The 24,964-nt window shown below is 37.8% G+C and overlaps 1 protein-coding gene across 1 annotated transcript in view; it reads left to right on the top strand.

The window, feature by feature from the left end:
* The first annotated feature begins 383 nt into the window (after positions 1 to 383).
* CTNNA3 (catenin alpha 3) overlaps positions 384 to 24,964 on the top strand; it is a 519,632-nt gene continuing 495,051 nt past the window's right edge. Inside the window, exons 1-3 of the mRNA XM_032994547.2 lie at positions 384 to 481; positions 5,800 to 5,906; positions 13,332 to 13,524. Of these exons, the coding sequence (XP_032850438.1) occupies positions 457 to 481; positions 5,800 to 5,906; positions 13,332 to 13,524 (325 nt within the window). The 5' untranslated portion in view covers positions 384 to 456. The remainder of the gene's footprint in view (positions 482 to 5,799; positions 5,907 to 13,331; positions 13,525 to 24,964) is intronic.

Below are 24,964 nucleotides of genomic sequence, written 5' to 3'. Positions count from 1 at the left end.
ACCAAAGAAAACAAATTTGGTGCCAAGTTACTGGGTAAGAGCCTTATGAATCCCTTTGCTGTCCAGCTCAAAAGTCTGAGACTGAGTCATTGCCTCGAGCCAGAAGTTGGCACGCTATCAGAATGTATGGGGAAACAGTAGCTGTGCTGCAAATTACAAGAATAAGCACCAGAAGTATCAGTGATGACCTGTGTCATGTCACCTAATTGTTCAAAAGCTTTTCGACTTCCAATTTTTTTCTGACGTATTTGTGCTCCAGTATACAGCTTTAAGGGTGCCCATCCCCCTGCCACCCCTCCAGCAGCCGCTGTGTCCCGTCAGTCATCCCGAAATACACTGGAGAGCTTGTCAGGCAGTCCCTTGCAGATGCCTCAGACGCCAAATAGTGAGCCATAGCAGTTGCACTGAAGTTCCTAACACAAGGGAACTACATAGACAGTTGCTTTAGTGCTGAATATGGACCATATATATTCTAGGATAGGTGAGTGATGTGCTATTGGCTTTCTAATGATCTAGCAGGAAATGGATTCTAAAGTTAATGTTTTCTAATTTATGCAGAATATTTTTGGCTCTGATTTCTGACACTAATTAGTTTATCTATGTCTGTATACAGTATACTTATAGATTGTTTAAAAGCTGCAGGTGCTGCGTTCACATTGTATTGCAGATGGACACAGGCTTTGATTGGTTTTCCAGGGTCTTTTTTTATTACACCAAAAGACTCAGCACTTTCAGTTTGGACACGTCTTGTGAAAAGACAAAATTCTCATGATCTTAAAGTGTTTGTAGCACTTGGTAGGAGTGTGCAGGTGGTTGCTTTTCTGGCTGTTCTGAGACACAACTGTATCTTGTGACACATGCTTAACATCTTAAGTGTTGTAAGAGCTGCTGGTCTACGGTGCTGAAATTGCCTACTGTAAAGGTTAATATAACTGAGTGTGAGGTTATGAGAGCCTTTTACCAAAAGATCTTGCAGTCAAGATCCCTACTGCAATTAGAAGGCATATTATACTGGAGTAAACATACGCATTTTAAAAACATAGAAAATGGACTGTGATTCTCATTTTTTTCCCTGAGGCAAGCACCAAGATTTGTCATTTTAATGAGGATGATCTGGAAGGACAGAACTTCACTTTTCAAGGAGAAATATCGGAGAAACCCCCAGAATTAACTTTACTGGCTGCATATTTTACTTTCTATGACCTATTACCCTTGTCTTGACTTAAAAAAAAACAAAAACAAAAACAAAAACCAAAACCAAAACAAAAAGAAACACTGCTTCCCCCCCCCCCCCCCCCCAATTCCTATTTAGATACTGATTAGCTAATATGGTAAATAACAGTAAGGAGAGCAGGCTCCTTACTTTTGGTAAAGTAATAATATGTAGTCAGGGTATTAAAATCATTTAAGATATCATAGTTTTCACTGCGCTGTCTTGCAACCTTGTTTTCATATTTTGGCTGCTTTAAGGAAGTTTCAGGAAGCATTAGATTTTTACTTTAAAAAAGAAAAAAAATTAAAAGACTAGAATCATCAAGCAGGCCCTTAAGTAGGTTATTTATAGCTTAGAATATAATTGAAATTTTCTGAAACAGTAGTTTTTGCAATTGACTTTCAGTTAATGATAAGTTATGGGCCTGACCCGAGGCTTAAAAGCTGTTGTTGAGTTCAAAAGCCAGCTGAGCCAGGGCTCAAGAAAATAATAAAAATGCTTATGTTAAACAGTATGCTAAGGTTTAAAAAAAACAAAAAACAAAAACAAAAACAAAAAACCCCCAAACAAACAAAAAAAAAACACCCTAAACCCCCTGAAAACTCTAAACAACCCAAAAAACCCAGAAAAGGGAAAGTCACAGCACATGGATTCACATTTTTCTGATCTGCAAGAACAGGATTTGATTTGTAGAACTTCCCATGTTTGAGACTGCTCAGTGGTAGGATTCTGGAGCAGAATGATCTGTAGTAAGAGGAAGTGACTATAATTATAACTACATTTTTATCTGCCAAATTTTAGAAAAGATCTGATCATTGTAGATGACCTGTAGTATAGACAGTTGTGCTGTGGGAATGAGGAGCAGCTCTTGCTGCAAGCAGCAGAGGTTTTATTTCTGATTTTTGAGTAAAGCAGTTGAGAACATCCTTCTATTGAGGAACTGAGGGGAAGGCACTGTGAAGTTAGAGAATGAGTGTATCTGTAGAAAAAATAACCTGAAAATCATCTAATGATTTCTTCAAATCTGAGTAGAAGCGTGAAGTGCTATCTCCATCTAGTTCTTACCTGTCCCCTTGCAACTGATATATGTCTTGACCAGAAAAAAATTCACAACACAATCTATACCATCTATTTGCAACTGTTGTGATGGATTTCAAGAAGTACCCATATACTGGAAGGCTTGTGAAAATGTCAAAAATAAGGGTTGTGAACCAGCAATATCATAACGATTTTTATGGTTTCTTTAATGTGAATAAAAGGCAGATTCATTGAAGTGTTGCCCAAAGATTTAGAGAACCAGTGAATTGTAGAGGGTAAAAAAAAAAAAAAAATTTCTGTTTTTTCAAGAGTCTGAAATGGTGTGGTCTGATGCAATCCCAGTGAAGCTGGAGGAGAGTATCTTGTTGAATTCAAAGGCTTTTTGATTCGGGGGGACATGCAGCAGAAACAGCTCCTCAGCAGTGTGGGTGCATCTCTGCTGTATGCTCAGGGGCTGCGGCAACGGGCCGGCACAGGCACGACACGCTACATCCCAACGCTGCAGGGTCAGCCAAAAGGGTGGGTGTGCAGCACTGTTTCCTTGCAGGAGAGGCAGTTTAAGAAGCTATTAAATAGCAGTGCAGTTTGGAATTGAAGCTCAGAAGAGCAGGGATGTGAATGACAGATATTTGTGGCTTTCAGAGCAAGTTATCGGTACTGTAGGAAAGCTTACTTTAATGGGTTAAAAAGGTTCTCCTGTTAATATTTGCTGCCTTTAATTCAAGAGGTGGTGTGGAGATCTGAATGTTGGTGGGAACCTGACTTCCTGGTTACTGATAGGATGGCAAATGTTGCTGGAAATAACTGTGCAGCCGTAGCTAGAAGAAAGCTTGAATTTTAATCTACTTTGCAGACACAGAACCTTTCTGAATAATCATTGTTTAATAAAATGATGTAGTTAATAGGTGTTGGCCCTTTGAGATGGCATTTGTACTAGATCTCTCACTCTTGAAGTTTACAGACTTTACTTACATCATTGTATATTTAGTGTATTTCCAAAGAATTATATGGTTAAGAAATTGGTTTAACTTTTGGTTTTAGTTTCCATATGTAAAGAAACAGTGGAAATTAACAGTAAGAATCACTACATGTAAAAAGTAAAAAAAAAAAAAAAAACCAAAAACAAAACACCAACCTGCTTGTGTGAGTACAGAGTGGGCATGTCTTTGGCCTGAGCTGTAAGGATAAGCTCTTGTTTCAGAGCGCAGCTCACCAAGGGTGTTATGTGCACAGCATAAAGTAACCAGGAGGTGTTGCACTTTCACGATGACCTAAATTGTAGTTGTTCGAAGCCCTCTGGGTGGCTGTGAATTTGTCTCTTAGCGATTCTTCCACTGAACAGTAGGTAGAAAAAAACCTGCCCTATTTCTTGTTTTGTTGCATATACAGTGTATTATCAAGAATTGATAGCCTGACCATAACAAACATACTGGACTAGATGGACTGCTGATCAGTAGGACGTTTATTATGCTGAATGTGCTTGTAGATATTTTGAGTTTGTTGACTTTTGATGTCTTCTGTCTCTGTGGTTCTCCTTGGTCTGAAATTCTGGAAACATTAGTGAAAACAAAGTTTGGAAACAGAATGTTTTGCCTTCTTGGAGCATGCTCTAACCACCAGCCTCTCCAGCTATGCTGTGTTTTCAGCCTGGTTTGTTTTGAGCTCAGTGGATAAACTGGTGTTTTACACTGAGTAGAACAGAAACGACAGAAGATACTGAGTCATTTGTCTCAAAGCACTTTCTATCAGCTGCAGTGAGGTTTTGTGACTAAGAGAGGTGGTCTGTACACTGGCACAGCTACAGCTTCATCACGCGAGGGAGAATACGTAACAACTTGGGGTAGCAGAAGGGCTGCACTCCTTTTCCTGACTAGGAGCCACTGCTTGTTTCTGAAGCAGTGAGTGGTGAGGGGCTCAGTTCCCTTCAAACAGAGGGATAAGTTAAACTGGAGTATTTCAAAACTTGGCAAGTATCCTAACTACTGATCCATTGGCTAGAAAGAGAACCACTGACACTGGCAATTTCAGGAGTCCCAACTTTTATTTCCTTGGTGTTTGTTACAAGTAGCTAAAAGTTAAATGTGTAAAATATGGCCCAATAATTTGCACTGACATTTTTAGAGTTCTCCTTCTATTACTAATTTCCACGAAAGGAAGAGTGTAATTATAGTCAGTCTGATCTCAAGTTTTTGTTATCTTTATCTTTTGACTTGGAATTAAGACTGAAAAATCATTTCTTTGCACATGTTATCACCTGCATGCAGCTGAATCTCTGTGAACTTAGGGCTGCGACCGATATAGCTTGTAATAAAAGAACAAACTTGGCAGTTGTATAACCTTTACTAAGAAAGGCAAACCCCTAAATTACCTTCAACCTTAATTCTTTAATTATGTGTATTATCTTTGCTGGCAAGTGAAATGTGGATAACTATTCTCCGATAAACAATTCAGGGCCATTGCTACACAGCTTACTATAGAAACCCTAAACCTACTGTGCCGTATTAAATCAATTCTAGGTTCACCAGAAGGTGACAATATATATCCTTAGCCTGCACAACTGCAGTACCATATTACTTTATTATATAGCAGCAATGGTTGTAGTAAGTTCTGCTTAAAAAGGACAGATATCCATTATTTGTGTGTTTGAAGTCTTTATTGGCTAAAAGGGCTTTGAGCTATGTTTTATGGGAAGTTAAGTTAATGGAAAATTCAAAATGTCTTTTATTTTGGGACAATAATCAGTTGCACTCCCACTAAAGCACAGTTATAATTCTTCGCTGGCGCACACACATTTCACTGCGGCTAAAGGCCTGAACTATGGCCCAGTGAACTCAGTGAAAACCCTTAAATTAACATCAGTGGACTTTGGGTCAAGCTCCTAATGAATGATTTATTCGCTCTAAAGACCTTACTTAGCTTTATTTCCATCTTACTGACTTCAGTAATTGGCTTTCTTGATTTAATCAGTCTTGACACTTAGAAAATATTTGTTATTACAGGGTGTAAAATCACTAAATGTTTTACTTTCTCTTGCTATTAATTGCCAAGACCTTTAAGAGCTGCTGTATATATTTTTGTTCTTAAAGTGTTTCTTATGACCACTGTAATTTGGCACATGAAATAAGATACAGGTATTGTGCACATAGCATTAACGTTTTTGGTTTGTGATAAATTCAATAGTGTAATATATATTTTTTTCTCTAAAGCATCTTTTTATTGACCACTAGAGAACTTATATTCAGAGGTCTTTTAATGCAATTATCCTTGTGTATTTTTAATATATGGTCAATTTAGAAATCTGGTAGGGAAGACAAGGAATTCGATGTATTTTAAATCTATTGTTTTACAGTTTATGCAAGTATTTGCATATTTTTCCAGAATTTAGAAATGAGGAATCAGAAAAATTAATTTTATCTCTTGGAATCTTAGCCCTGTTATGGAAACAAGTATATACTCCCATAGGCAGTCTTTGGGCTCTGACAGAGGGCAATGAGACTTGTGGTCGTGGCTAATAATTGCTTATTGCATTTTTTTTCTTTTGCACCTAGGTGAAATGTCAACAAAAGTACCAAATATTAAACTGAAAATTGATCCTCGGGATCTGCAGATCCAGACGTTTACAGTGGAGAAATTATTGGAACCATTGATAATTCAGGTATTTTAGTATTAAACACAATAAATAGGACAACTATAGAGGGAAGGGAATAAGGCTGAAGAACTCTGGCTGAGGACAGAGTTACGACAGCCATACCCACAGCTCTTCTGTACTTGTAGTTTACTCTGGCTCAGAAACTGGCCAGGGGGATCTGTCACCCTTCAGATTTGGTAATTCATTTAGTCACTTCCATTTTTGCAAATGCTACACAGTATATCACAGCAAATGTTGCATGTTCTAGCTAGTCCCTTGTACAGTATTATCTAGTGGATGTTTAAATGTGGAATACACTGCAAATGGGTTTCCAACACATGAAAAGTTTCACATGGTAAGTAGTGGACAGAGCAGAAAAGAAGAGCCTTGAAAACTGTAGGTGACTGTATTTATTTGAATTTTGAAAAGAATTGCATTCTGTTGCCCTAAGAACAGTGAAATTGGTGCATATTGTATAAACCTACTTCAGTACTTTTTCTTCCAACTAAAGAAAACTTGAAATAAGTTATTTACAAACATCTTTCAGGTTTGTTGATACAATTTTATTTTTAGGAGGCGCAGTTTTGCTTCGTAGTCCAGTTCTATGTCGCATATTCACTGGTCAAAGATGCTGTGCTTAGTGTGTTAAAGGTTCTCTCATAATCTCTACATTTGTAATGGATTAGAAACATTTTTTTTTTTAATACAATGAGAAGGACCTACATTGCAAATAATGTGTGTAACTAAGAAAGTGTTAAAAAACCTCTGTGGCAGTATATTATAGGGTAAAGAACAGAAGTGACATCTTCTGTTTTTAAACTCAAGCTATTTTGAATTTTCTCTTCATTGTACTTAGAACAAAAATGTTGGGGTACCAGCATTTAATTAGTCAGTTACAAACAGCACAAGCACATACACGTAGCCAGTTTATCACAGCCCTTCAGCCTTGCCAAGACAATGTAGATTGAACTACTGGTCACAGCTGTACACTGCATATTTAGTGTTCTTTTCTTGGTGCCTGAGGGCGTGTTTACATGGCAGTCACTGCTCTGGCAGCGGTTTGTGCTGGTACAGAACAGCGTGACTTCATTCAGAATTTTATTTCACTTACAAACCTACAAAAATACCTTGTTTTTCAGGTAGTGAAGATGGTGAGGTGTAATGGCTATGAAGTAGCTTCAGTGGTTGGTTGATTAAGATCTTACCAACTCTTTGAGTAGTGCCTCTTACAAGACAATAACTTCTTGTTGAATAGGTTATGTTAACATTCAACAAACAAAACCGATACTGGGAGAATGATGGTTGGTAAATGGAGCAAAGCCAGACTGAGTACTGTACTCTGGCTGTTATTCTGTTCATATACCTGTAAGAACTGGGGATGTACAGCTTATTAAGAAAAGGTAAGGGCGTATCTACCAAATTTTCTATTATTTCTATTTTTTCAATTGGCAACTCTTCTATTTTTAACAGAGAGATAAATGAAATTACATTTAATTAAGAATGAAACAGTTATGATCGTACTCGGACAGGTATTAAAGGGAAAAATAATTTTTCTTGTACAACTCACGGGCTTCATTTGGCTGCACTCGGGCACTTAGGTACGTGGTAAATTTTGTTACTCCAGGAATGCACTTATTTTCACACACATTGCTCTGATGACTTCTTTCCTTCTTTGTCCTGGGAGCCAGTCCTTTGTATGCTGCGCCCTGGGCTTGCCAAAGGGTGGTGACCAGAAGATACAGGGGAACAGTCAGATTATAATTAAAGAGGCAGCACATTATGATTGGAGGGTAGAAGAATACGGAGAGGAAAGATGAAGACAATAAAATGATGAGTATGTTTGGTGTGATGGTTCTTATGTTTATTTAGACTTTCATGTTGGAGAAGTCCTTTATTTATTCCTGAAGTGCTTGTATGTGTGTGCTCTAAAAGCTAGGAAAAGCTGATCATGCTTTATAACAGTTACAGGAAATACTGGTTTTAAAAATCATTTAATTCATTGAAATGAGTTTTTCTTTTACAGATAAGGTTGTATCTTCCCCATTTGAAATTTTTGCCCCTTTCTGAATCATCCAGTTACTTTTATTAATTTTTGAAGATCTTCTTTGAAATTTCTTCTCTTATTTTTGACTGGATCTTCTTTTCCTCCCTTACACGTTTTCCCTTCTGGAAGATTCTTTTCTTCAGAAAGTGACCTTCTATTTTTATCATTGCTTTATTTCCAGCTGTTATTAACCGAGCTGCCTCTCACTCATTTTGTCTGCCTTTATTTATTTATTTTTGCCTGGGTGTGATTGACGGTGTATAAAACCTCAGTTAACAGTTCAGTGGTTTGTGGGAAGTCATCAAGCTGGAGCATCACATGTGGATGGATTATAAAATAAGTTTCAGAGTAGCGGGAATAGATGTCTTGATAGGCTGCATTTTAAAACCTTCTCTTGTATACCAGTAGGTCAGACTGTGCTCAGGCAGCTGCAACACTGTGGGTATTTTTAGAGCAGAAGAAGAAATGTAAATTTTGGCCTGAGTTTTGCAGGATCAAAGAAATCCGACAAAACCAAGAAATACAGTTCCAGAACAAAGCAAAGGAACCATCTTTTTTTCTTTTTTTCTTTTTTTTTTTTTTTTTAAAAAAAAGCTATTCTCAATCATCTTTAAAAAGCTTGAGTCTGTTAAAAATTGAAATGCTTTTGCTCAAAGTGAATATGATTTTGGCTGCCTTTCCCCCTCTCAGCCTTAATGCTTTGTTTATTTCATAACAGAACTGTGGAAGGGAAGCTTACATTTTGCGTGGGAAGGAGACAGAAAAAATGTTGAAAATGCAAACGCAGGGATTAAACCTAATAGTCGATGGAGTGCGATTGAGATACTGGAAAGGCAATAAACAAAAACTGATCTATGATTAGAAAGAGAATCAGACCAGTCACAGATAAAAATGAATAGTATTGTGCTCTGACCTGATTCACTTAACAGCTGCTAGTTTGAACACAGTTTAACTTTATTTTGAGTTTTATGTTCTAATTTATTTATTTAATAGTCTTGTAATGCTCTGGTAGGAAAGAGGCAGTGGATGTGTCTGAGCTTCTTGAAAGTCTGTCCTAGCCAGTTATGCTAAGTGTTAGAGCAATCATTAGGTTAACAGCATCAATATGGGAGAAAATGAAGGCAAAACCAGCCTGTGTGGAAGTAACTTTGCAAATGGCTTTGCTAGATTCTGTCTCTTCCTTGCCGTCTGCAATCGGCAGCGGTGGTCTCTGAAACTGTGAAAACAGTAAAATGCAACGTTTTATATAAAAACCTTTCCAACTTGACAAGTTCTCCATCCTTGGAATAAAACAATGCCCCTAAATTACAATGTCTGGGGGATTGCAGGAGCAGCAGTCTCACTGCATTTCCCTCTTGCCATCCTAAACAGTGGCCTGATCCAGGATGGTAAGTTCAAATAGTGCTGTGCAGGGCACTGCAGAGATAGAAACTGTGTTGGAAGTGGCGTAACTGACTTAGTGTAATTCTGTGCCAAACCTTAGAAACTGTACTCTTGTTGAGATGGACTGCTAGCTGCACTCTGTTTTCTATGTATTGCAAAAGATTGTCTTTAATCCTGTCCAACTGCCCCCTCACCAGAAGGGGTTCCCTCTCTGTGGCGTTTTATTTTGTGTTATTATTTTATTTTACTCCAGGTGTTTTGAGGACATTATCTAAAAGCCTTCCTTTCAAAACTAAGGTTCTCTATAAATGCATCTGGCACATTAAAAATTATAGTTGTCAAAATTGACATCATCCAGCTGACAGCTGCCTTGATGTGAATTGAGTACATGCTCAGACAAAAAAATATTTCCTTAATTGTGGGCTTTTATCAGAAATGTACTCTGTCATGGTGCAATTAGTGTGAGGCAATCAGTAGATCGTAAAGTATTTTCATTCATATCTGATGTCTAATATTTGTCATGCTTGTGCTAGATTTACTCACAAAACATAACAATGTCATGGGAAATGTCCTTTTGTTTTATCTCATCCCCAGTGACTGAAGTCTGTTTAATCTCTTTGCTATACTATTTAATGATTACCGTTATGGCTAGGTATAAATTTGCTTCTGCAGCAAACTATTATAAGAATTTTTTCCTTTTGAATTTACGTACAAGTAAAAGTTTTGAAAGATACGACTCGATGAGATTCATATAGCTTCATTAATTCATGCAGGAAACACTTCATAACTGCCTTTGCAGTCACTACAAGTCTTAGAAGCTGTAAATTTGACACCTATTTGGATATTGTTTCTAAAGGTCTTTCTATATATTTATGTATACACACACACGCATGTGCCTAATATATATGGGTTATGTGTGTGTATGTATACATAAGCAAATATTTGTAAGAGCTTTTCCTTGCGAAACCTTTTGCTTCCATCTCTTCATGTTTTATACATATGTATGAGCTAAGGAAAGTTTATGTCTGCAAGAGATAGAGGTAAGTTTTACAGAGTATGTAGAAACATCCATGCATTTTAGAGTCCCTTCCTTCACCGAAGTAAAATCGGCAAGTTGAAAGGCGTCTATTCTCACCTGTCATCCACACCGACAGAAGCTTGCTCACACAGAAAACATGCACTGTTTGGTTTAGTTCTGTGTGGTGAGTTTACTTTACGCACACTGAAAGTGATTTAACCAGTATTTATTTGTAGGGACAATACTTTGGGTTTGCAACAGTGAGCAGGGGGTTCTGCTGATGTTAGATCACTGCGTTGGTGTCTTGTTTTTTTCAAATGTCTAGGGATTGCAGTCACATTGAACTAAATTGTAAACAAAAAAGGATGTTTTATTATTGATGCTTTAAAATACTTTTAGATGTAATATCAAAGGTGAACCAAATCTTTTGGTACTCAAGGTACCAAGACACTGTTTCCTTAACTACTTCAATATTGTCAAGATTGTCTGTGAGGGCTGGCAGGAACTGAACATAACATTGGAAGAACTGCTGCGCAGTTCCTTAGGAATTCAGATAACCATGACAAAAAAATCCCACCCCTTCAGCCTAATAAATAATGGTAATAACAGGCAACAACAACATGATTCAGCTTCGCAACTGTGATGGCATATGGGCTTGAAAATCTCACTTAAAAACCCCTTGTGCCTCTAGCACAATTCTGTTGCTCCCACCAGAGATACGAAATAAACCCTTGACAGTGATTTTTCATGGAATTCTGGGAGACCTGCTGTACATGGCAATAAGAAGGTGTTAATACTGGGGAGGTGCAGTGGGCATGAGCAGCATTAATGGGGATTGGTTGATTGTTTTGTGTTTGGGTTTTGTTTTTTTTTTTTTTTTCTTATAATAATATAATTTTGACTGTGTATTCTGCTACTACAGTACAAGCTGTGTTGACAGTGGATCAAAAGGGCACACAGTATTAGCTACTCTGTAGTTCAATTCTTTCTGTGTAGGATCTGCATAAAGTTTTTTGCATTCCTCACTGGGATTCTGTGTTAGAGAATTCAGAGTTCTTCTGTATTCCTTAATCTCCATGAGCCAAGAACTACTTATCAAATTTTGGTTTGTACTTGAGATCAGAAGCTGCCTCTGATATTTCCTGGCAGTGATACTGGACATGAAGGGCCTTACAGTCAAGAGTTTTCACCTGCAGGAATGATTTTTTTTTTTTCTATTTTTTCCATTTGTTTTGTTCCCTTTCCTCCTCCTCCTCAACATACGAATGAAGAGTACATAGAATGGTATTTTACATTAAAAGGAGACTACAGTAAAAATCAGAGTAATAGAATATATTATTTTCTGGTAATGGTGATTAAATAGTTAAGACACTTTTAAAAATGTCTTTTACTTGATAGGGTTTTGAGGCAGCTTCTATTTTTTTCAGTGTTTTATGCCTTTCTTGTTGGAAGTATCAGCCTATAATCGCTTTAATTCACTGTCAGAACCATGATCATTTAAACTGCATTGAATGCTCTAGAACGAATGTTAGAGGGTTTGTAAAAATAAAAGATATTAAGATGCTTATTCCCAGTGCATTCTCTACCAGCTGGCTGATTTATGTGCAATAAATAATTTAATTTAATTTACTTTGAGCTGCAGTCAAAAAAATACCCAAGCCCTCTTTAACAATCTGAGCCAGAGTTATTTATCTTGTGGTCTCCCTTGTGACATGCCAAAGCAGTCAATGTCAAGTGGCTGGTGCTTTTTTCCCCCCAAATTCCACCTGAATGACATAGGGGTCAGGGCTTTTGTCTTTCAAAGATGCATTTCTAGAAATGCTTCCAGGAGGATGTTTGTCAGTTATTTCTTTTAAAAGTACCGATTTGTGTAAAGCGTTGAGGTGGGTGAGTTCAGGGGCAGGACCCGCAGGTGAGCTGGGACACAGCTCACACACTTCTCTCTCATCACACAGAGAAATGAGAAATTCATACACAGCTTTTGCTTTGCTTAGATGATGTTGATTGTAATGCCATGTAATAAAGTGAAGCAATTATAGACGTACAAAATGTGTTCACTGAGCTCCAAGATTAGATCTGTACTTAATATTATGCTATGTTGTGGCACAGAGAACAGAACAGGAGGAGGATTAAAAAACACCAGTGAAATTAATGAAAATAAAGTATGTTTTAAAGTAACTATATAGCAGTTTTAAAATCTTTTAGGAGTCTTTCCTTACTGTGACAGCTCAAGCAATGCCTTAGAGAATAGTCTGTTAAAAACATTCTGTTGGAGTGTGGAGGCTGTGCTCAGATGTTGAGGAATGTGGAGTGGGATGCTATATAAAAATAAGTTCTTTATGGATGTGAAGTGCATTGTTAAAAAAAGTAATTTGGACAAAGTTGCAGTAAACCTACATTCTGGGTATAATGATGTACAATTTCAATGTTGAAAGCCCCTCACAGAATTCTGAGGTGCTGAGTTCTGACCACTGTGATCCTCCTTTGTAAGAAGGTAAAACACTTTGAAATGTGTCTATACTTATTTTGGGTGTTTGCGTCTGAGAACTTGGGATATTTAAGTTGGAGCTATGGGAAGATCAGTACTGATTATAATTCCTGCCTTGGCTGAAGCCTCTTTAGATAGCATTAGTTATTTTTTTTTTTCTTTTTTTATCATGAGGAAATTTTAAAACAAGAGTTTGCATCACAGTTAATATGATGGTGATATTTCTATTGACTTTGGTTTGATCACGCAGAAAGAAGAATATGAACATGAGACTTAGGAAGTAGAATTATTTTTGTCAAATTTGATTCAATAGTCTTTCCCATTCTCTGTATGTATGCTGAGCTTGCCTGTCTCTCTCTAAAGCAGGGAGAATCTCATTGCTTACTCTCAACTATATTAATTAGGTCTTTTTGGTTTTTGGTTTTTGTTTTGTTTTGTTTTTTTAAGTTGAGAACAATATAAATTCACTTATTATAGAACTTACACCACTATTATCCTTTCTGCTTCTTTTAAATGTAGGTTACAACACTAGTGAACTGTCCACAAAATCCTTCTAGTAAGAAAAAGGGCCGTTCCAAAAGAGCTCGTGTCTTGCTAGCTTCTGTGGAAGAAGCCACTTGGAATCTGTTGGACAAGGGGGAAAAAATTGCCAAGGAAGCAGTTGTGTTTAAAGAGGAACTTCATGCAGCACTTGCTGATGTGCAGAAAGAGAGTAAGTATATGACAAATAATTTAGGCACCACAAAGAATAAGTTTAACCATGTAACACTAGTATCAAAATGAAGCTAAGATATCCATGAGAAATATATTTTGATGTGCAGTGTCTGAACTTTGAATTGTCTAATTGTATATTCTCAGATACCACGTATAAGGAGGTGAAGTGTGCAAGCTGGTCCCCATTGTGGAAAAACACCTATATCAGTGGAAGTTTCATTGGTTTTGTTTGTTTTTTCCAATGAAGACAGGATGCTTCTCCTTAATTTTAGTCGCTGCTAAGCACAAGTTTAAGCTAATGCATGCTTTAATGCTCTTCTTGGAAAGAACTGTTTACCTGCATCCGGGATTAAGGCCTTTTCTGTTTTAAAATTTTTAACTAAACCTTCCCCCTTCTGTGCAGTAATAAGGACTTAATTTGAGAAGGCGCAATAGTCCCATTTGGAGGTATGTTTTGAGACTTCAGTAGGAGGAAGATGGGTTTTTACTCTACTGTGAGTCATCCCCTCTTGATAGAGCAGCTCAGCTTTGAGTTTTACAATATTTCATTTCCTCATGACCTACCTCCTCAGTTCAAACCAGACTCCCAGAATAGGACTAGGTTTTATGATCTGCTGAGACAGCTGTAATAGATACTTTCTTTAAGTCTCTTTGTTGCTTTGTTTATTTTTTTACTCACCCCATAGATAATCAAGGGCCTATTGGTTAACTATGAAGGCCAGGCTCAAATAGTAATAATCCAGATGAGTGTCCTGGGTTGAGTGATTTTTTTTTTTTTTTTTTTTTTTTTTTTTTCCCCATCCCAGTCCTATCTCGAACCCCAAGCCTGGCTCTCTGTCCCTTCTTACTGCCGGAAGAGAAGGGAGAGTGAGTGGCTGCGTGGTGGTTGGCTGCCGACCAGGCTCAGACCACGACAGCCTGCCATCTAAAATGTGTTTCTGCAGAAATCAACCTTGAGAATTGATTCAGGAGAAGGTTTCAGACAAAAAGGGGGACAGAAAAGTAATGCCTTTGGTGCCTGGTCATTTGAGAATTATGTCCTTTCATCAGTGCTCCATGAATTTTGTAAACAAATTGTTCCCAACGGTTGCTTGGAATCAGATTAAGAGAGGCTGATGAAAGCCTTCCCGAATAAGAGAGAGTAGACAAGCAAAGAACAGTGGTCTATACCATAAAGTTGCTGTCAGGCCATGCTATCGAACGAGCTAGCAACCAGGCTTGGTTTTATCAAGGGGCAAAGTGGGCTTCAGCTGCATTTTCACTGTTGAACAGTATGGTGTATGTTCTTATGCCACATGGCAACTTGTGCCTGAACGACTGCGTCTTAGCCGTTTACACCAGGTCTTTATATCACCCTGCTCCTACTAAAGTTGCAACTTAATCAGGATTTTTTGTTTGGCTGGTTGTTTTTTTTTATTTTGTGTTCCTCCATGTGCAGCTGGGGCAGTTTCTGTGTCTCCGCTGTTGTTCAGAGGAGTGATTACTAGCTGTTGACTTCTTCTGGATCCAGACATGGCTGCGTTTTAGGGTTTGATATATGCATATGGTGTCTGAGATGCCTTAAGGTCCTTTGTGATTAAAAGCGTTATGACCAGCAAATATCATTGTTATCTGTCATGCTGATCAGCCGAGGCTTTTAGAAAAATCATTCATTCTGGAGTACTCTTAAAATGTTAGCCCATCCATTCCAGGCCGATAACATAAGACAAGAATAAAATATATAGTTTTATATTGATTTTTATACACAGATAATATAAAAATAGTTCACATTTTCAATTTATTTATTGGTTCTCAGCCAAGACCAGAGATAACTACAAAAATAAATAATACATAAAGTAGATTATGTACACCTCATACATTTTAAAAGAAAGTTAAGTCCATGTTATCACCCATTATTATGCAATGACAAATTGAGTGTTCACAGCCAGTCTTCCTCCAAGAATTTGCCAAACAGCACAAGTTAATTTTAGGGCATTGAACAATTGTAAAATAAACAGCAGTTTGTTAATTTTGCAGATATTTTTAGTCCTTTGAAGCAGTGTATTACTTTTAATTTGTGGTATGCCACATGATATGTAAGTTTATTGCCTGTTATTCAGGTCACGTTATGCTGCTGTTAAATGTCTCATGTTATTTACTTCAAGTTCTTTGAAAGGATGGGGGTTGTAAACTGTGCTTGCATGCAGTCACCTGCCATGCCTGTCATAGCGTATAGTATTTAATTTTCTGTGGGCATATTTTTCTGTGGTGACTGCATGTATTTTTATTAATATGCTCTTAAATAAATTATGAATTTGTATGTGGCTACAGTTTGTGTTTACTGTATAGTGGAATTTTGAAACAATGCTCTAGATAATTTCACTCAGATGTGAACCAAACTATCAGTCCCGGTGTTGCACACCAACATCTGGAAAGAGTAAACACTCTCTCACCTCACATTTTAGCTTGTGTCACTCACTGAGCTTGTTGAGTTGAAGGCTGTAACATGAGAATTAAATAATTATTTCTTCTGAATGCCAGTGTGAAGACGCTGCCTTGTTAGTTTTGGAGCTCATTAATAGAGGTTCCTTTTTAGAGGAGTGACAGGCTTTTTTCAAGCTGCTAATGATAATCCTGTTCATAATAATGTTTTGGGGAATAAAGGTGTTAAGGAAATTTGTTTACCCTAGGTTTCCTGTAGCAGAGTCTCAGGCATCAGATCCTATAATTTATTCAAATGGTACAGCAGAAAAGCTGCTCGAGCTGGGTGCCTCCAGAGAGGGACCTCGAACAAAGGAATCTCAGGGCAGTGATACCCTCTCAATTTAAGTTCCTCTCCCCTCATGTGACAGTTTGGTCTAATAGTAATATTTGGCTCTGGGGTGGTCTTATTCTTTGTTGGATCATTATTCAGGCCATTCCTTATCTTATCTCAAGGATGCAGCTTCTGATGACAGATGTGACTACCTTATTTTTCACAGAATGCAGCTACTGCTGACAGAGGCAGTTACCTTATTTTTCACAGGATGCACTGGTCTCGAGGCCTCCTGTCATGTAACTAAGTACAAGTTCAGCATAAGTTCACCACTTGTGGCCTAGGGGTTTATCAGGTCTTTCTGTTAATGCTATATAATTGATTTTGTCTGAGCTAGGGAGTGGCTATACAATGGATTCTGTTAAAGCTGCTTTAACAAAGGGGCAAATTAGTAGGATAAAAGTGAACGGTGGAGAGGAATTAAATATGACAAATCTTATATTTATCTTATCCGATGCATTAATAAATCATCTAATGTCTTCAGAAATGGGAACATGGATATGGCTTCTCTGACTACAGTTCTGTCTTGACAAACACTGTCAGTAGATGAGATTTTGGTCTTTCAAGTTGAGCTGAGTTCTGTTAGTGACATCTGAAAGAAGGCGTTGCTGTAACGGGTGGCAGGCATGTTCCCTGGGTAAATCTAGTTTCTACTTCTTTCGACATCTGGAAAGTTTTACTGAAGACTTACAGTCTTGGAGCTGATCATTTTAATACAGAGGTCCTCTGCATTTTACTTTGTGTTTCCTCGGGAGAAAGTACTTTTTAAGACCTATCTCTATCCACATCTTGAGTCACCTTCTTCTGGAGCCCTACTAAATGAGTCACCAGGCAGGCCTGCGCATGGAGGATTATGTGCCTCACCTGGAAATCCACTGGCCTGCTAACCGAACTGCCATGTTTGCTTGTTGATCTGGTTTGGTGAAGCTTTGTTAAAGGGTATTCATGTTCACATTTTTATTCTAAAATAGTGTAATAAACCCATATATAACTATTTTGAAAAATGCTCACTGCCAGATTTGATATAGACAGCTTTTCAAAAAATTGCCTTCTGACTCGTCAAGTGCTGTGAATTAACAATGAAATAACTGACCCCTATACAAAGGAATAAGCAGCATTGTTCAACCATGAATACTTCTGACACTAAGCATCAGACTATAATTAATGTCCTGATTCTGACATTTAATCAATTTTAAGACAAAACAGTGATGTAGTTTTATGTGGGGAAATGTTCTTGCAGGAATTTGCATTAAATTCTAGTGTTAAGATAATGATTTTGTTTGCATTTACGTCAAGGTGTGATTGCTTACAGTCTTCAAACAGTTGTACAGGCATAGCTAAAGTGTTTGGTATTTATTGCCATTGCTTAGTGACTATATATGGTCAGAAACACAACAGTTGTCTGTGTTGTTTCTATCTATTGCATTGTCAATGTTTCATGCATTTTGCTGTTATCATACTCAAGTGTGTTCCTAGATAAGCCTTTCATCACGCATAACAGTGAATTGAAAGCAAGCTACTTGCTGGTGTTACATTTTGAGCCTTCAGTTACTCTTTAAAAGGAAATTAGAAAAAATAATTTGATATTTCAAATGTTCATCTTTAATGTCTGTTGAATTAAACATGGGATGCAAAAGTTTGAGGGTGTGGAATAAGCTACCATCCACTGGCAAGAAAAGGGGAGTGTACTGTAAGGGTAGTGATCTCTTATACTATATTCTCATTTGTTGCCCTCAAAGTCTTAAATATAAGCTTAGCTTTCTCATCATATGTTAAGAGGTGTATGTGTATGCTCTGCATCTAAAGGACTTTAATTTTGGGAGATAGAATTTAGGTATTCAAGTGGCTTAAAATAATCGGTGCTGTACACCCTTTTCATCAAACCAAGAACAGATCCCTTGTAGAAAAGCGTTTGACAACACCCTCACTGGATCAGGTGTCCCTGAGTGGGAAAGGGGGAATGAAGAGATGGGTGTAAGGCATGAAGGGGGGTGTGTGGTGGCTCTGATTACACATTAGGAAGAAGCGTATGAGATGTGGAAGTGGAGCTTCCTGGTATGCAGCAGTGAAATAATCACAGTGCAACAGAATACAGTGGTATCTGAGTGGGGTAAGAGACTGTGGCAGGAGAAAAATGTCCTGTAACATCTATGGAAAGCTATTGTGAGAATTTGAGTTATCACGGTGTTGAATATTAGGAACATGCAGGAGGTAGCAATCTGCTTTGCCCTGATACTGATAGTGTCACTTCCAGCTGGCTGGCTGAAGCAGAATCCTTTATTTGCTGTAGCAGATGGAGATGGTATTTGTGGGAGCAGAACAGGTGATTATACTAATGACTAGTATTGTTTAATCGCTTGTTTTTAGAAAGGGTGGGTTGTTTTGTGCTGTGATGTGACATTGACTCTCAACCTTCTCTGGTACTCATTCTGCTTATGTGTTTGTTTATGCCTGTGTAACTTGACAGTGCAAATACTAGTGTAAATCAGTATGTATAAGTTTTCTTCTATTAGTATAAACGGGTTATTTATTTATTTTCTCTCAGGTTTGAGACTAAGATGTTTGAAATCGTCTCTTACTGAATTTGCTACGTCCCTCCCTCCCTTAGTCAGTGGGCTCCATCTGACAGCTGTGTTTCTCTGGGAACTGTAAATCCACCAGCCTCTAAGGGTGCCCTTCATGGGAGTGGGTGACAGGACTTTCTTGGCAACAATCTCTCCTTGTGACAGGACACAAGAATGGCATAAAATTCACTGCGTTCCATGTGGATTTCACACTGCTGTGAAAAATAAAATAAAAAAAAAAGGGGAAGAAGCTAGATGCGAAAACAAATAGAAGAGAGATAGGTGTGATGATAGGATTTAGTTGGAGAAAGAAAATCTATTCAAAGAAATAAGAGGAAAGCATAATTCTGACAGTCTTGCCTAAAACAATAAAGAGCACTTGGCTGGTGTCAGAGTGTGATGTTGACCACTGCCTCTGAGGGGGGCTCACTGACTGCAGTTGGTGGTATTACTGCAAGTAGCTGTATAGACAGATTGCCTGCCATTGGCCGGCACCCAGCACAAGTGTGTACCTTTTGTCAGCTATTTGCCAACAGGCTTACAATTGACTTGTTTAAATGGATTTTTCATGTAAGGTTTGGGATATTTTTGGTGCTGGATATAAAGTACATGGATTCACTAACTTTTTTTAAAAATACCCTGTGGCTGGAACTGTGTTTTTACCTTTCCCTATGCCTGAGCAAAGATTTTTGTAAGCATGTGCATGAATAGCAGTCATTTGATGCTGGCAGTAGCTGACCAGGCAATGGTAGTAACACCATTTACTTTGAGAGTCATCTATCTGTGGTGAATAGAGTCTTGGAAGTATCTGCCTTCCAATAATCGTGTAGCTATGATATATCTAGACTTTGGTTCTTTGAATTGCTTCTCATTTGAATGTCTAAAATAATTGAAATACTGTGAATATTTCCATCTTTCTGCTTCCATATTTATGCCACTAAAAGGGCACTGTCTTTCATGTTTCATTGTCTGTGACAAACGTAATTATGGAAGAATATCCACTTGATAGTAATTACAGTAAAACGGATGAAATTGCATCGAACTGTCATGCCATCTACTGCATTTTAAGGAAGTCCGAATGTTGTGTTGTTGCTGGAGCTATAATTTTCTGCTGCCTGTATCATTTTCTGCTGCTCCTGTCTGCCTAGGCTGTATCTCATAGCTCTCTTTTAGGGTCTTGATTTTATACTTGTTCATCTGGCCATTCCCAGCTTATGTACAACTCCTTTGTAAGGGGTTGGTCATATTCAGACCCTTCTGGCTTGTCTTTGCTCACACACTCAACCACAGAGCGGCTGAGGTTGGAAGAGACCTCTGGAGATTGTCTGGTCCAGTCCACCCACTCAGGCATGGCCAGCAGCAGTCTGCCCAGGTCCATGCCCAGTCAGCTTTTGAATCTCTCCAAGGATGGAAATTCTACAACCTTCCTAGTCAGCCTATGCCACTGCTAAGTCACTCTCACAGGGAAAAAATGTTTTCTGATCTTTAGATGGAACCTCCTGTGTGTCAGTTTGTGCCTATTGTCTCTTGTCTTGTCACTGGGCACCACTGAGAACAGTGTGGCTCCATCCTCTTTGCACCCTCCCTTCAGGTATTTATACATACTGATAAAATCCCTCTGAGCTTTCTCTTCTCTAGCCTGAACAGTCCCAGCACTCTTGGCCTTTCCTCATATGAGAAGTGCTCTAGTCCCTTACTTTGTGGCTCAAATACCCAGAAGATTTTTGTGTTGAAATGGTACTATTTTCAGATTCTATGAGTATTTGAGGTTTTGAAGTGTCTCAGTTGCTTGAAGGACACCTAAATCCACATGGCCGTACTCTTCTGGAAGGCACAATAGCAGAGGCCTGGCCAAATAATCACATGCGGGGCCTGCAAACATACAGCCTTGTGTTTATGGGTAGAGGGAAACATTACATTAGAGGTTTCTGAGGAGCTGCTGTGCTGTCAGATGATTATCTTCTTTGTTCCCAACTTTTATTAAATATTCCTGGTAATAACACTGTCTCCTATCCTCAGCTAAGCTATATTTCACCTCTCTCCAAAGTACTTGGTTATTGGCTAACACATACAGTAGACAGCTAAGACTAAAAAGAGACTGAGCAAAGTGTTAATGTATTTATTACCCCTCAGTAATGCTGGCCAGACAGTTGTCAGTCACGTGGGAAGATGCTGGCCTCTGTTGCTCCTTTGGAACTGTGGCTCAGGATTGCAGAGTTGTTACCTGGCAAGTTCCTGGGTCTTTCTGCCTAAGGTTTATAACTTTTCATGTCAGTATTGTTTCCTCTTGGATTCTTTGACTGCTAATTACTGCTATCTCTACAACTCCACTTCTGTTTGTGTTTTTACTTACCTTGTGTAATGTTAGCTAGTGTACTTTTTTGCATGTTACCAAAATTTTTCTCAGTTAAGGTCACACAGTTGTACTACACCAACCCAGGCCTTGGATCACTGAGAGCTGAAACACAAGACTGGGGATTCCACAGAGTCGTTGTCGGGTTGGTTGATTGTCTCACTTCTCCACCCCACTTTGCACCACCCCCACCCACCCAATTTTCCTCTCAAAATAAACAGTTCTATTTCCTTATTGCCTTGCCTTTATTAAATCTCTTCTCAGTTTCTCCAGGCTTAACTAGTTTCCCACAAAAGTTCTTCTGAACTGCAGCAGATTCTGTGCCCAAGAAGTTTTAAGTTCCCCAAAGGTCATCAAGTTGACTTGCTACTTACCCTTTTATCATGGGAAGTGTGTGAGGTTAACAGACCACATTTATCTTGGGCTACAAACATATTTGCAAATCTGGCTTAAAGTGCTGAGTTAGAATAAGGTAATAGCTGCTTTGCCTTTTCTCAGATGGCACAAGACACTGCAAAATTAGTAGTAGATCTGGTCTGTTTGCTTAACTTGTAAGTAAATGCTACTAAAGAACAGGTAGTAGAATACTGCGTGCTGTTTTCTTCCTTTTCTTATAAACAATTCAGATGTTCTCTGTGTCTAAAAAAAAAAAAAAAAAGTCCATAAATAGTGGAACAAGGAGAGCCTGTCTTCTTTCAGATTTTCCTCTCAACACTTCTGTAGATTCTTTGAAGCTTAGTAGTAGGTGAGCTTTTACTGCCAGCCCAGCTTGCCATCAGTCTCTTTACACTCTCCCTTGTCTCTCTCCCGATTTCCTATTTTCATGGAAAAGTAGTTAGCTGGCTCAAAATATCTTCCACCGTGTAAAAATTTTATTGAAGTTGATCAGAAAGTTCCGAAATTACCAGGTGGCCAGTCAAGCAGTGATGATAATTTTATTGTCATGGGAAACACTGTCTCCCTGATGCTTTAGTCAGTATTTGTTAAAATGAATCTTGAGGGACCAAGGTGGACAGCTCTACAGTTATACATCTTAATTGCAGAAAAAATTTCCATTGTTTCATGTTTTCTTGTCTTATCAAGATGTTGCATGTGTCAGTTTCATGTTTTGTTTTTCTTTTTTTTTTTTCAAATATTTTTAAGAATCTGTCAGTTATAATGGTCTTAATGAATACTACACTGTACATATTCCAAATACATAAAAAGAAGTGATGTTAACTTGTGCTTTTACAACCTGAAAGATAACATGTCAAATTTAATATATTCAAAACCAGTAACTGACAACAAGCAGATGGCAGTTAAATAGTATGAAAATAAAACAGAGACAGTTTTTGTTAATCATTGACGTGGCTTATTCTCAGAAATTTGGGAAGTTTTCATTCTATTTGAAGTCATAAGAGAGATGAAAGGGCAAGAATTTTGTCTTTATGATAGTGTGCATGCATTGTATTTCCCATGTCCTTATTAAAGCACAATGAATTTCCAGAGTTAGTGTCTTAAGTTCCTACTAAAACTTCCCAGATTGCTATGGATTTATTAACGTTTGTAGTAGTCACCTTGAAAAATATATCTAAAGATATGTACGAATGTAAGCAGGATTCATTCTCTTAATTTACCACCCCCAGCTCAGGATTACTGGGCTGAAATCAGTGCTTTGGAACTTCTAATACTGAAACCAGTATTTATCTGGAGAGGTGTTTTTGTCCGTTGCAGATGGGGAAATTTAAAAAAAACTTAAAAATAGGTCATTCTGATTAATATTATATTTTTATTTCCTGTATTTTTGTTTGATGTGATGTGCTCAGCTATGGTGCATTATCTCACCAACTACTAGAGAAAAGTTCTAATTTGCTGTCCTGAGCACAAGAAATTGATATTTTTTTACTTTCGTGTTTTGTGATGTAGCAGGTGCTAGAGAGATCTCAAATTAGTGTAATTTTTATTTATTAATGGAGTTTCCTAAGCGTGTACTTAAGGTACATGACTTGTACAAAGACTTTAACAAATACAGGAGAAAACTGGAGAGCACTTTTGAAGATGGGTGTTCTTGGAAAATTGATGAGTTTCAGCATATTGGAAATATTCAGTGTTCTGAGAATCAGGTGAGTACTATCTCAGGTGCTGGTATGGGGACTCTGTAGTAATTGGTAGGTTTATTTCTGTAGCCTTTGCTCAATATTTTTCTCAGATGCAGTTTATAGTAAGAGTAGTAAACTTGTTTTTTCTCTGATTCTTGAGAAATGAAGTCACATATAGAACCAGTCTGGTGCACTTGAATAGTTCTCATTCATTTCTGATTGAGGGAACATATAAAAGTCATGATCTGTATAATTACAGGAAATCCCTTATGTTTGTATGTATTTCTATGAATATACATTAATTACTGATTGTATGTATTTTGTACAAACCTTATGGCCTAGTTTTTGATTTGAGGACTCCAAAGCTTATTAAAACAATTACTTGGTTCAGGTGGCAAAACTCTGCATGACTTTAGCTTTGACTTCACTGCCAGATAGTCTGAAGCAGACACGCCAGTAGTGTTCCTGCATGAGGCTGTCAGGCGTGTGCAGACTTCTTGCCTTTGAGTGAAGCTACACAGTGCAAAGGGTGCTGTGAATTTTATTTCAGCAGGCAATATTCTCTCCTTACTTTTGTTCAGAATTTGTATAACAAAATGAAACAAAAATTACATGTTCCTGCACACTCTTTCTGTGTAGAAAACCTCTGTGATACAAATGCCTTCTTGGAGAAGTGTACCCCATTTTTATACCAAAACTTAGGTAATTTAGATACAATTAGAAAGAATATTGCATAATAAACAAAGGATTTAACTCTGGATCAATACAAAAATTTTTAAATGACATTTTTCTTTACTGTTATTTCCAAACTCTAGCTCATGCTTAAAGGCAGTTGTCAACAAAGGGCTGACTTCATGAATATGTAGTCTTTTAGTAGCTACATTTACTAATTAGGTTTCTTAATTTTAGCGCAGCTGAAACTATTATTTGTTCATGACTTTTGATCCGCCTTTGGTTTTCAAGCTGATATAGAAAGTTTAATCAGTCAAATGTTTATTTTAGCAGTTTGTGCTTGTGTGTCGACTTTTCCAGTGCTGTTCTGTGTAGGGCAAGTTCTTACTGTTGTGCCATAATTAGCAAAGCTCATCAGGTGATAATAGACTTTCAAATGCTTTTAGAAATGAGTACAGTGACATTTATTTTCCTCAGAGTAAGTCTAGGTGACAGACTGCCAAAAGTAAACTTGGGTGTTTGTCACTGTTGTTCTTATTGTTAAGTTTCATGTGCAAAACTTCATGTTGGAAAGCAGTATATTGTTATCTACTGGTGCAGTTACTAGCTCTGTTGCATAGATTTCACGTGTTTTGAATCAGATGTTTGAGCGTATGAGATTTTCATTCCATTAACTAATATTTATAATGAGAAGAACAAGATTTGTTTCCCTTCTGTGACCAGGAATTACTTAATAGCAAGGACATCAAAGTGTGTAGTAATATAAAAGCAGTGAAAAGTTTAACATGGTGCCGCTGGTCTCACTGTGTACAGTTAAGAGCAATAATGTGATTGCCAAGGGAATTACTCAGATTTAAATGAGTCGGAAGAACCGAAAGGGAACATAATTCAAAACGTGGACCATGCATGGTCTGTAATAATTGACCTTCGTTTCATGGCATTAGGGCAACAAAGAGATGCCAGATTTATTGGCAATA

The sequence above is a fragment of the Tyto alba genome, unplaced genomic scaffold (assembly GCF_018691265.1).
Source record: "Tyto alba isolate M040663 unplaced genomic scaffold, T.alba_DEE_v4.0 Super-Scaffold_1, whole genome shotgun sequence".
In the NCBI taxonomy this organism is placed as follows: domain Eukaryota; kingdom Metazoa; phylum Chordata; class Aves; order Strigiformes; family Tytonidae; genus Tyto; species Tyto alba.
Note: the sequence above shows the minus strand (reverse complement) of the source record. Positions and strands in the feature narration are given on the sequence as shown.